The 13,873-nt window shown below is 42.0% G+C and overlaps 1 protein-coding gene across 1 annotated transcript in view; it reads left to right on the forward strand.

The window, feature by feature from the left end:
• The first annotated feature begins 75 nt into the window (after positions 1-75).
• Positions 76-13,873, forward strand: part of Acf (ATP-dependent chromatin assembly factor large subunit) — a 64,731-nt gene continuing 50,933 nt past the window's right edge. The window contains exons 1-2 of the mRNA XM_075700163.1: positions 76-605; positions 5,424-5,699. Coding sequence (XP_075556278.1) covers positions 493-605; positions 5,424-5,699 — 389 coding nt within the window. The 5' untranslated portion in view covers positions 76-492. The remainder of the gene's footprint in view (positions 606-5,423; positions 5,700-13,873) is intronic.

The following is a 13,873-nucleotide window of genomic DNA, read 5'->3' on the forward strand; positions in this document are numbered from 1 at the left end:
TAAAACTGCGCCAAAAAGCTCGTTCTGCCCGTTAGGACCAATCGGCATCGCTCGGTTCCGGTTTTAGTGCCCGCCTGACGGAGTTGTGTTTTCTGGCCCCGCGTTGTGATCGTCTTGTAATGTTCGACGCTGAGAGTTCCCACGCGAGTCTCATTCAAATTTCTCGCCCAACGGCGCCTTAAACCCACGATGCTTTGACCGTGAAGACCGCGTAGTGTCCGGAAAAACGGTAGCGCCACAGTCGGGGGCACCGTCAGCCCCTCGAGAAAGTTGCCGCATCCGTCGCGGGTCGAGAGACCGCGGGGTTAGTCTTGTACCCGTGCGATGTCCGCTGTGCCGGTTAGGAACTTTTGACATTGGACATCTAGATACGCGTCCGGAACTCCAGCCTGCGCGCGTTGTGTGCTTCTCGACGAGAAATTGCTCATGGGAAGGACTTACTTTCCTTGGTAAGAGACACTCCGGAGGAAGCAGACACTCGCCTGTTCAACCATGCCTCTCTACGGCAAGCACCCATTCATTCGGCAGAAACCACCGGCCGATCTCAAGCCGAACGACGAGGTTTTCTTCTGCAAGATCACCAACGAGGGCTTCAGAAACTACGAGTGAGTTTGTTTTCGGCGTGTTTCCATGTCAAATTGGTGCAGGCCGGTAAGCCGGACCTGCGCATGAATCGGTTGTTTTTGACATTCTGACACCTTCACGGTGTCGCCGTTGCTTAGCCCTTGTTAGGCCTAAATCTAATTTCGTCGCAAAATTTGCGCTTGGAAATGATGCGCGGGGGTCGGGGGAACCTCCTCGGGACCCAAGCCTTCTCTACGATTGCCTTCGAAGCTGTTTCTGACGGTGGCAGGCTTCGTTGCAGAGTAAGCTTCAACTACCACTTGGGTGCCTAACCGATATTTCGCGTTACAGCATCTTTTATTCGTCGAGCTGCCACGTTCCGGGCCATTTCGTGGGCTTTGATGTCGTACGGCGCAGGTTTTTCGTCCACGCCCGCCTCGCTATTGTGCTATTGCGGGCTTTGCTCGCTGCTTAAACATGATATGTGCGTCCATATTATGCTGACTTAATCTAAGTTGCCGTTATGGTTGGCGCATAGTTACCGTTTTTCGTGATTACCGTTTTTTGCTTTGCACGATACCGCTCGATGCATTATTAGTCCCCAGTTTCAGAAATGGCCACTCGACGGTGCTATCCTGCGTGAGCCTTGTTCTGGTGTATAGACATTGTCTTTTCTCATGTTCTGAAGTGTATGTTCTTCAGCATCAATATGTAGATCGTCAATGATCAAGAATTAGCTGGAGGCATCTTCATTGTAGCAGATGCAGCTTTTGCACCATTTGCTGTTGCGTTCATGTTGCCAAAGTGGATTGTTTCACTGTATTGTGGATGTTCTGTGACCCTGTGTGCTATCATCTATTGCAGCTACTGTATTGAATGTGTGTGTTATTTGACTACTCAAGCCACATTGCAACATATGTAGTAATGTACATTGCATGCAAGATTGTACAAAGCATCATAAGCCATGAGTGGCTGTGCATTTGTTGTATGCTATTGAGTGGTCGTTAAACTATTTTTCTTCTCTTGGCCAGAAGTACATTGAAGGGGTTCATTGGTTGAGGCAAACCTTTTGTTTTCTAATGTACTTTTCGTGTTAGGCTTTATGATGTGAATAAGGTTCATTTACACATTCATATGGCTGTGTTTTTCAGTACACAGTTCTTTCATTGCCATGTTTCTTGTGTTAGCATTATGGGATAGGCGCATACTATTGACATGCCGGACATGAAAACATAAACACGTACTGTTCAAAAGGCGTAGTTAGAACAAAAGGTGCTACCGCATGGCCTTCTTGTTTGTACAACCAGAGAATGTAAAGCAAGCAAATGTGTCTGCTTTTGCAAAAGAATCACGTATGTTTCTTCTTTCTTTGGTCTTAAAGCAAACACTTTCATAGGACATTTTTACTTGGCTTTTACAATAAAAACTCTGTAGGAAGCTGAATAGTTGGTGCTGGGCACTCTAGGGGAAGCGCACATTAAAATGTCTGCAATGCACACCTGACTTGCAAGAAAGTTGTAATGGAAAAACGTGATACAGTTCTGTTACTCTATTACTCACAAAATTTAAAAGTGATGACAGGAGTTGGAGTGCTTTTAATTTTTCATATTTAATTGTAAGGTAACTATATAATGTTCATTTTATCATAACTTTCAAATGTGTAATAAAGCGAGCGGCATGAAACTACATCTCTTCATGAATGTTGAGCAAGTTGTATCAGTGTTCATATATATTTTGGATTAACAACTGAATACTCGTAAGCGCAATTCCAAGACGGGACAGAGTATAGACACAGAAGCACAGGACAAGCGCCAACTCACAATCAAGTTTTATTTTGAAGATTTCACCTACTTAAGTGCACAGCAGACCAGGATTGCGAAAAGCACACTGCCCGTGAAGCCAACCAATGCATCATGTCAAGAAGCGCATAGATTACAGCATCCTTTCTAAAAACTGCTTTTCTTTGCTAAGCAAAAAAACCAACAGGCACATTTTTTCTTTCTAATATGATATGCCTCCATGATTTCTCTGGCCCAAGCATTGCCACTCGTGCCTAGAATTCGAGTACCGGAAAGAACGAACCAACTAGCCCAGCAACAAATTTTGTTAACATTTCGGATTGCATCTTACCCTGTTGCGACTTTTTAGGTGATGTCATTTGCCGGCGTAACAAACCTTTCAGCGAGAATTTTGTTCTAGTGCAGTTTTTGGACCTTGGACCATTATGCACATTAATTTATGCTTTGTGTAATAATCTGTTTCAGAATGCATAGAAAGAGTTTCCACAAAATGCACATAAAATAAATGGATTGTGGCTAGCTGATATCAATTATCATACTCGTATCAAAGAAACATGTTTTAAGGACGCCTTTAAAAGAAAGAAGGTTAGACATGAAAATGTGTTAAACTTTGAGTACTGTTAAATTACTGGACACATGCAAGAACTGATTACCTTATACATCTTTCTTTCCTTTTTTTTTCCCCTTACTGCCTTGAGAGATTGCATATCCTTGAAAGCTCTGCCTATAAATGGTAGCTAGTGTTTATTACTGGAGTTTGGTATGGTTATGCTTGTATATACGTGCCTTTTCTAAGGCTTCATACTTGTATGATGGATGTCTAAAAGTGCTTGTTGTCAGTTTAAATACAAATTTATTACATTGTAAGCTCTGCTCCGCTCAGCTTAGCGAGGGTTTCGATAGGAATTTATGGCGCAGGCTCCTTTCCCAGCCGTCAACAATGTGAGAAACAAATAATATGGGATAAAAATAGATTTTTGCAGATTTCTTTTTATTTCTCTCATTCCCCATGTGTTTAAGTGTTATGACAACAGTGTTTCGTTATGCTGTATTACTGCATTGTCTAGATTTAATCTTTTATTGAAATCCAGATATACTTACCTTGTTTCATTGCTTTTCTGGCATTGCACAATTTACTTCTGTGCAGAGATTATACTGCTCAGAATAGCATAAATACCTTTCCTGGTTTTTGTATCATTAGACCCGGTGTTGCTCTGGATGGTAAACCTGTTGCTCTGGATGTTAAATCTTACAAAATTTATCAGTCAATGAATGGAACATCAATTTTACATTTCACATGTATTTATTAACACATACTACATCCACAAGCAGGAACTGTTGCAAAAGTTTGTGCTTGTGCAAAGATAAAAAAATAAGGAAAGTAAGCATCAGTCATGAAGACACTTGCATGAAACTTGTATATGAAGCCAGCATAAAAAACTATGTAAAATAAGGAAAATGCACATGACTGAAATGCAGGCATCACTTTCTTATTTTTAAATAAAAGGAACTAAATCAACAAGCTTGGTCAAAAGTCTTTTTAAATGAAATAGGTATAAGTGGCCTGTTCAGGGTTCTAATTATTGGCTGTGTGAGGGCGATGAGGGTTACATGTCGGAGCACATTATTCAACAAAAATTTTTATCCTTTTCTTTATTTATGTCAACACCACATGTTTAAGAAAGTAAACTCTTACCTAATAGCGCTGCTCGTACTAACATTTCTAGAGAGATATCTGACACTACTTTTTCTCGTTAAACATTGGTACCATGAGTTGTCATGGAATCTCCGATTTCACACACCTTCATTGAGAAAACACAAACGCATTGCAAATTCCTTAATTGTTCTTAAAGGTTCTGTTGTGTTCTGCTCTTGCCTCACTCAGTTCGATAGAGCAGCCAAGTCCTCATGTTTATGAGTAATTCATGTTATCATGTAACTTACAATGTGCAATTTATTAACCTCAATTTATGAAATATGTGCTCTGATTAAATGTGCATGACATTTGCATGGCAACACTCGCAGTTGATAAATTATTTTTGACGTTTTGTTTTCTCTCTGCTGTTGTGGCAGCAATAGAATGGTACAACTCCGAGGTTAAATGAGAATAATCGTAGCCTTATAAATAATTTGTGATGATTACTTAGCTTCATGAACAGTTTAAGAGTTCAGGAGGACAGTCAGAGCCAAGGGAAAAGTTAAATCCAAATACTGCCCATGATTCCACTGATTGCCTATCAATGTACTAATAGCACGCATGGACGTAGCACCGAATTTTTCTCTGGTAGTCTTACTGTGAAACTCCAAGGTATAAGGGATACAGATATTTGTCTTATTGGTGACGCGGGGCTAGGAAACAGCAAGAAAGACACTACAGACACTGCTTTTTTGCATTGTGCAGTTTCGCGCTACTGTTACACATTTGGTATACCAACTTACCTAGCATGGCATCTTTTAAAGAAAACCCTTTATTGGCAGGATAATTGAGTGAAATGACAGGGAACTCAATTCAGGTTCTCGTTTACGATGTGCTTCAGCGCAATGCATAATTAGCTTCTGCTTCCATCATGATTTTGCGATGCGAAGAAGCGAGGTTCTGTTGCTGAGAAAAAGCTGCTTTTATGAAGCAGCATGAATTCCCTTTTTAGATTTCCATAGTTGGTGTTGGAATGTAGATGGATGAAATTTAATGACATTTCAGTGCTAATAAACTGGTAAACTGACTCTATATTTTTAAGTTCCATTATGTTCTATTTTAAAGATATCACTGTTGAAGCACTGTACATAGTTTTCTTTCATGTGCATGAAGCTTTCAATGCGAGATGCGACAATAGGAATGCTATGATTGTACATGTCATTCAGGCCAATCGTTTGAGGCATAGGAGTACCTTACATCTGCATGTCAAGGCCCTTCATTGTGCCTAGCTTTGTGTCCAGCCCGTGCGTGCCTATCAGAGAGTGTCGCAGTGTTTGGCATGCAGAGCACTTTTTGATGTTCCAATATACACGTCAGCCACTGTTTGTACTCAAGGGCCCCCTTGCCTTCTGTTTCTGGTGCAGCGAGTACTTTGCTCGTGTGATCCTGTGCAACAGCCTGGTGTGGACGTGCAGCCTGACCGGAAAGCCAGGCCTCACGTACCAGGATGCCCTGAACTCCGAGGAACACGCTCTGAAGATTTTGGCGTCGTTCTCAGCAGGGCTGAGGAAGCCATTGCTCTACATTGCCAGCCTAACAAAGAGGGGCCGCCTCGCTGACCTCTGCGACGATGTCTACTCGTTTGCACGTGACCGGTACTTTGTCGGCGAGTCGGTCGAAGTCACCATTAAGAGCCACAAGTGAGTACCGACGTCTCATAGCTCCCGCTTCTCAGATGCTTAAAAGGATGTTGCTGCCATTGCATAGAGATGGCAAAGAGGCAGAAACGATACCAGAAAAAGCAAATCAAGACTTGAACTCTCTATGGCAAACTTGCATGCTCAGAAAGGGAGCAAAACTTCAAAGGCAGTGACAGCAATGGGCACGGTTAGTGGTTGTGAAATATAATTGCATAGCTATAGTCAGTCTGGTATTTATATAGGTTTCTCTCACCTTATGTTCCAGAGCAATTGCTGATGCTCATGTAGGTTTTAAATTATGCAACACTGTTCGAATCTCGCCTGCAAAGTGGTTAGACACAGCTTTCGCAGTTTGAAACACATGATGGTGTTCACAAAGTTCTGGATCCAGCAAGTGCATCTTGCACAGAGTGATAACTTATAGCACTTGATAACTTGTTGAAAGCAGCCATAGAACAGTGAACGCATGGCAGTATATAGAACCGAAAACAAGAAACCATAAAAAGATGTTATCTTTTTGCAAACCAAACTGAACTGTCAAGTCACAATTATTTTTTCTCTGGGAAAAAAAAAAAAATGCAGTTTTCACTTTAGATAGTTAATCTTCTCTGGCACTTTTTATCCATGTATTGCATGCACTTGTGGCTTAATAACGTTAGCACATTATTAAATGTGCACGAGTTTGCTGTCATTTTAGAAGCAGCACAACCATTAGCGAGGTTTTTTAACATGCTGCATTGGGGTGCATGCGTCTCAGTAATACACTCTATTTGTGTATTTGTGGCCATCAAATAGTCTTCCGGTGCTTGGGGTCCTATATATAATCACTGAAACGAAGCACCTTAAATTTTGAACAGTTTCTTTTCATCGCACTGGTATGTAAACTGGAGTAGGTGCGATGGAAACGGATTATTGGTTTGGAGGTGAGCTTCCACAATGTTAGTTTAATTAATTGCAGCCTGAAAAACAAGATGTGTATTTTTCTTTAAAGTATTTTTTCGCAGCTCAGGAGTGCTGTCAAGCTTATGTACAATGTTTATGCTATAATTCTGTTATTATTTCGTTATGCAAATGAACATAAATCAACATAAGTTGGTATGAATCATTTGTTTACTCTAGCGTTGAACCGGAACTGAACCAATTTTGCTGAACAAGGATGGAAACAAATAATAGAATTTAGGTTTGACAGTTTGCCACTCATGTCTTAAGAGTGAAAAACAGTATCATATGACAGCTCTTAAGAATTGTAAAAATACAAACCTGCAGAGCTTTTCTTTCTTTTCTTTTCCTAAGAAAGCAGTTCTTTGATATACACACGTTACACGGACAGTAATCTGTTTACAGGTGAAGGTTCAGTAAATGGGCACGGTCTCTGGCACCCTCAGTTCTTGTGTACTTTCATATGAGTTCATAGTGCGCATGTACTACCACAGGATAGTAGGAAAGCAAGATTAAAGGGACACTAAAAGCAAACACTAAGTCGACATGGACTGATTAAATACTATTCCAGAAACCTCGCAACGCTTGTTTCGTGCCAAGAAAATACTTAGTTTACGAGTAAATTTCATCTGAAAGGTCCGAATACCTTTTTCGAAATTCGAATCTCCCGCCATCCAGCCAGGGGAGTGGCGAGGTTGCATACCCCCCCATCACCACCCTTTGCTGCCGTCGGGGAGTAAAACGCCGTCTGGCAGACGGCGGTACCGAGCCAAGACAGAGCTAACGGAATGGTGGATTCGCCGCTGCAGTTGCTTTTTGGTTAAGTGCCGCAGACTGTTCGGCCATCCCACGCCATCAATGGAAGTTGAATTCTCTGCTACTTGCATTTTGTGCAAGTTTCGCGAGCCAGCAACACCAGCGCAGCACTACGCGGTAACAGAACTACTGAAACGCGAAAGCGTGGGTGGCGCAGAGTCGAGCGAAAACGACACTTTTCGGCCGCCCATGTTGTTGTCAAGGGTAATTTCAATGAGTTCTTCTTTTCTAAAAAGGAAATAGAACTGGACAAGTACCATTTTATTTCGTCTTGTAATACAATACAAGGATGTTCTTTGCAATGAGTGGTTGAGTAGTAGTGACAGAATTTAACTGAGGAGTGCTTTTGTCATCAGGCAAGTGCTTGAATGTCCCGGGGAATCTCTAATCATGTCGAGCATTTACCTCAATTTCTCTATTAATAAGGCTCTGTTCGTGATAATATTGACGCCTTAGAGAGTCTTCAGCACTAATCTATCTCTTTAGCTTGACTTAATAGTTGCCTTTAGCGTCCCTTTAACAAAGGGTGCGCACATGGCTTGATGTCTAATGTTGAAAATTTTACTGACAGATGTTCACGAAGCACACTTGACTCTTGCCACTAGTGTTGAGAGGGTCTGTGAACTATGCTTGGCAGTGATGTGCACGTGTTCATGCTGTGTGAATGAAGTCCGTGAACTGAATCAAGGGGTCACCCTCGATATCAGTGCCAGCAACATGTAGACTGAACATGAAAGGATGTTGGCTGCTTAATGGGAGTGGCTGACAAATATCACACAATGGCAACTTAATTTCTTGAACTTTTCAGTGAAATCACAAATGTTGCTTTTTGTGATTCACGTACCACTTGCAAGTGTCTGCTAACGTGCTAAACACTCAGTGGTAGTGAGTGAAATATTGTGCTAGTTATTGCTGCCGCTGCTTTGGCAGACATCTTTATGATAATGTATTTTGTCATAAAGCACTTAAGTAATGGGTTATGAAAGATGTTAAATTTTTATATATAGCAGGTAACCTTTATGACAAGATATCATTCTTTCGAAGACACCTTGTGTATTTTGTCAAAACTGTGTAGCTGTACTATACTCACGGAAGGTAGTGCGACAGGGAACTTATGAAGTAGAACAACCTGTAAGCGCAGTTACTTTAAAGTGCAACATAGCTCCTCTGCACACCTGGCTGCTAAAGGTGGGGTGAACTCTGATAAGAACCAAAACTATGCTGATGTAACATGAACTGTTGACGACAGAAACAAAAGTATGTGTATTAGTTAGGCCTAAATTGGTGCATTTTATTCCGTGAGAATAGTTCACTGCTATTTTCTCAGTACCTGAATTCTCCGTATTTATGCCTCCTTGAAAGCCTTGAATACCCTACATTTTTAAATAAATTTATCAGGAGCACTTAGAAATCGTTAAAATTGTTGAAAATGGGTGGATACAGTTTGTATCATATAAACCAGCACACTTAAATATGATATGTGGCAGATAGTGCCCTAGATAATTCTCCACTGGTGTTTGTGTGTTGATCTGTTTCCACAAGTTTCAGTTCTGGAGTTGAAATGCCTTTGCTGTGTGCAACCCGTGTTATGAGAGACTACCAGGGCATGTCCCTTTTTATTGTGTATGTAATAATAATAATATTTGGGGTTTTACGTGCCAAAACCACTTTCTGATTATGAGGCACGCCGTAGTGGAGGACTCCGGAAATTTTGACTACCTGGGGTTCTTTAACGTGCACCTAAATCTAAGCACATTTTTTATTGTGTATGTGGTACAATGTTATTGTTCTTGTTTTAATTAAGAAACACATAGTCTTGTGTTCCTTGTACTAGTGGCTAGGTTGAATGTTGTGCTACGCAGTAGCGCTGATCGCATGTTCAGACTGTCACTGTTGTATTGCCACTGCCACAGGCACTTAAGGATTTGTGAGTAGCCTGTCCACTCATGCTTAAACTTATAGCCCAGACATTGAGTGTCTGATGCAGAGCTGAATATGTAGATGAGTGAGGAGTCACCGTGGAGAAATAATCTTAGTTAAAAATAACATGGGAGAATTAAAGTGTGCTAATTTGAATTCTCCCACATTCACACTACACTTCTAAACTTAAAAAAAAAAAAAAAAATTCTCAACTCTCTCAAATTTTATCACCAGTTCCTGAAATCCTTGAATTGTCCTTGCTTTTCTAGTCAAATATTATGTATAAACCCAAGTAATGCAGCAAACCCGTGTGAGCTCAAGCAGTACATCTTTTTCTTTGTATGTAATTTCTAGCATTCAGAAATTGGCTGTCAGTACAAGAAAGTTCCTTTAAAAAAGTGTTTTTAGAAACGCAGCATGCTCGTAAGCAAAATGACTTGACATGTATGCTTTCATAAGATAAAGTAGAATTTCAGGAATATTCTGCCTTCCTTTTTTCCCGTCAAGTTTTATCATTCATCCACACGAAAGTGTTCTGTTAAATGGCATACTCCCCACCCTCCCTATCCACCCATGCCACCACTCTTCACACACATTCCTAAAGCACCGACAAATCAATCTACTCAATGGTCAACATTTTGCTGCCTTTTACAGCGAAAGCAGTATATATGACTAACTTCCGTAGGTTTTTCCGTGTTCGTGAACAGGAAGAAATCATAATGTGGGCCGATCCTGGTGATAGTGCAGAAAGGGTTCAAGCTCAATGGCACATACCCCTGAGGGCTCGGAAACCTGTAACGCAGCCTTCAGGATCTTCGGGACGGACCCATGTATGGGGAGTGCTTCACGTCTGCTTCACCTCCGCCATGGGTCGGCCCAATGTTGCACTATCTTCATGCCCCCCGCGGCGGAGGCGAAGAACTTTGCCTTTCGTTTGAGAGCTTTGACTGTCGTCATGAGGCTTACAGTGCGTGAAAAGGACAAGGACGAAAGGAAGCAGGAAAGTGCCATCTTCACAGAGTGGAATGGTTGTAAATTTTTTCACCCCTTTTGCATGGGGGTAGTTATCGGCATCTCCTGGGGTGCAAGGCCAGTTTTCTCATCAGTTCAGTGCCTGCGTGGTTAACTCAAGATGAGTTCAGCTGTCACCATCTATTCAACGGTCACGTGCATTGCTGTTGCTTCATTAGTTCAACCTTCTTTGTTTAGACTGATCCAGGGGCCAGGAAAGGGATTCGGTTCGTAGTCAGCTGGTCTGTATGCTCGTGGAACCAGTTGTGGCCAGGGAAAACGCCAGTTGCGTTTAACTTTTCCTTTTGCTTCATTATTTCATCGAGTGTCGGCTCACCGTGATGCTGGCAGCTCCTCGGAACCATATACCCACGATATGGGTTAGATGAGGTGGAAAATAAAAGAATGCAAAAGGGCGTCCATCATCAGACTGTTCAACAACCATTAAACCCATAAGCAATATGACTGTCGCCAGTTACCTCGTCTGTCTTTTCCCTAATTGTACAGCACTTTTCGGGCAAAATAGGCAACTGGAAACAAGAGTCGCAAGGAGTTGATAAATTAAGCGATCTACTAAGGGAGAGAGCCAAGGCAACAGCCAAGCAGGTAGGAAAAGTGAAAATTAACAAATTTAACTGTTGTTTATGAAAACATTTATGGATCAGCAACTTTTTATTTAAAAAGGAAGTAGAGAAAACGTCACCGGAAATGGAGAATAATTCTGTGTTTTGAATGATGCTTCTACCGTTATCAGTATAGTAGAGGTCAGTATCAGCCGCCTGTGCTAATGTGTGCTGTGCTGATGTGGGTGTTTTTCTAACCTTCTGCGGTGGGCGCACTATGTCTAGAACTGCAGCATCCTGCGCTCTACGCTGTTGTGAGACTGGTGACCACGCATCGTTACGCAACTTCCCAAATAACAACCCGAGTTGGTTTGGGCACTTGGTAGAGCAGTAAACAAGGGATCCAAAAGAACTGTGATTGTTCCGCAAATATATATTTCTCTGTAATTCTTTCAGAGCTAATTGAAGAACCACTACTGGAAATCTTTACACTTTCGTTTGTTTACTTGTTCTTTACAGCGTTCTTTCTGTGCATCTTTCATGCACGAGTCCATTTGATCTGGTTCTTTGTTTGCCAAGTAAAGGAGAGGTGTATCTCACAGGCGCACATGTGAGATACACATTATTTCAATCCTCTTTTGAGGGTTTGATTTATTGCAAATAAGCCCAGCGGCAAGAAACACTCGGGCAGCTGTTGCCGTGAGCTAGTGCAGTTACTGTACTTACTTGATCAAATACACACCTTTCTTTCTGTGAAAATGGGTCCGAAAATTAAATGTGCATTATAGTTGGATACAAAAGAAAAACTGCGTTCACTGTGGTGGCAACAGCCTATTGTCAGAGCCATCAGATGCGGTGTCATTGCCATCACTAGGTGGCAATGAAGCACATTTTTGTGAAGTTGCTATCGGTTCATTTTGTGCTGTAGTACAATCCAGTGCAGTATTCTCGGTCAGTCACTTTCATAAATACTAGACACAAATTAAAAGGATGATGGAAACTTGAAATGGTGAGGAATAGTCGAAGAATGATGCTTTACGCCAATCAATTGGCAACGTGACCTTGTCTTCGTCAGGGCAGCAACTCCCAGTGTTGCTGCCCCAGTGAAGACAAGTCCCCTTGTCAAAACGTTGGCTTAAAGCGAGATTCCTTTTTCGACTGCTCATCATCATTTTAGAGACGCCATTACTTTCACAAGATTTCGCGCAACTCTGCACAGAATGTGTCATTGTATACAGCCTCTAGTGTTTCTGATGGTGTGTCAAGCTGCGCACAGTGCCAGGAACGCTATCGGCTGCATGCCTTGACAAGTCCAGTGCAGAGTCACATAAAATCTTGCCAAAGTGATGTTGGTATCTCTAAAAGTGATCGCTCAAGAATACCGGGCCTGTGCTCTTTGTATTTGGGACCAGTGAAGTGCGAATGGCCAGCACGAAACACCGCTTTTAATATGGAAGCTCATCGAAAAAAAAAAAAAAAAGCTTCCCTTTTGTCTAGGTAAATTGTGCACGTCTCACTTTTTCTCATTGCGAACGTGGTGGCATGCTACATTTTTGTTTTATAACACGGGGGCATGTTACGTTCAGGTGCACTTTTGTTTTCTTACTTTAATCCCGCGCACATTGGATGCACATTAGATTTGGGGACGGGTTAGAATCGTTAAACACAGTGTGCTAAAGCAGCCCTCATCGGCAGAATTGGAAATTTTGGTTTTTCAATCGAAGTTGTGACGTACCATCTAGGGAGCGTTATGCAAGAGTTTTTCTAATTGCTTCATTATTAGAAGGGATAGGAGAAATTGAAATGTCACATTGCCATGCTTCAAGAGGGGAGAGCTTCACTGCCAACATAGGGAGAGCTTCACTGCCAACATAGACATTATCTCCCTTTGTCTCGACTAACGTCCACAAGCAGCATGTCTTTTCTGCCTTCTCCCATACCAAAGCTGAGGGAACACATAACATTCCTTTTTTGCTGCTTGGCCTACTTTGAGTGGCAGTATGGTAAATTCCAATGCTATTCACAGCGTGTTTACAGGAGGTATTCAGAGACCTGGATTGGGAAGAATTGTGGATAAGAGTTAATGGAGAATACCTTAGTAACTTGCGATTCGCTGATGATATTGCCTTGCTTAGTAACTCACGGGACCAACTGCAATGCATTCTCACTGACCTGGAGAGGCAAAGCAGAAGAGTGGCTTTAAAAATTAATCTGCAGAAAACTAAAGTAATGTTTAACAGTCTCGGAGGAGAACAGCAGTTTACGATAGGTAACGAGGCATTGGAAGTGGCAAGGGAATACATCTACTTAAGGCAGGTAGTGACCGCGGATCCGGATCATGAGACGGAAATAATCAGAAGAATAAGAATGGGCTGGGGTGCGTTTGGCAGGCATTCTCAGATCATGAACAGCAGGTTGCCATTATCCCTCAAGAGAAAAGTGTATAATAGCTGTGTCTTACCAGTACTGACCTACGGGGCAGAAACCTGGAGGCTTACGAAAAGGGTTCTACTTAAATTGAGGACGACGCAACGAGCTATGGAAAGAAGAATTATGGGTGTAACGTTAAGGGATAAGAAAAGAGCAGATTGGGAGAGAGAACAAACGCGAGTTAATGACACCTTAGTTGAAATCAAGAAAAAGAAATGGGGGGGGGGCATGGGCAGGACATGTAATGAGGAGGGAAGATAACCAATGGTCATTAAGGGTTACGGACTGGATTCCAAGGGAAGGGAAGCGTAGCAGGGGGCGGCAGAAAGTTAGGTGGGCGGAGGAGATTAAGAAGTTTGCAGGGACGACATGGCCACAATTAGTACATGACCGGTGTAGTTGGAGAAGTATGGGAGAGGCCTTTGCCCTGCAGTGGGCGTAACCAGGCTGATGATGACGATGATGGTAAATTCTGAGTTGGATAATTTACCAGAG

Source organism: Dermacentor variabilis, chromosome 7, assembly GCF_050947875.1.
Source record: "Dermacentor variabilis isolate Ectoservices chromosome 7, ASM5094787v1, whole genome shotgun sequence".
Lineage (NCBI taxonomy): Eukaryota > Metazoa > Arthropoda > Arachnida > Ixodida > Ixodidae > Dermacentor > Dermacentor variabilis.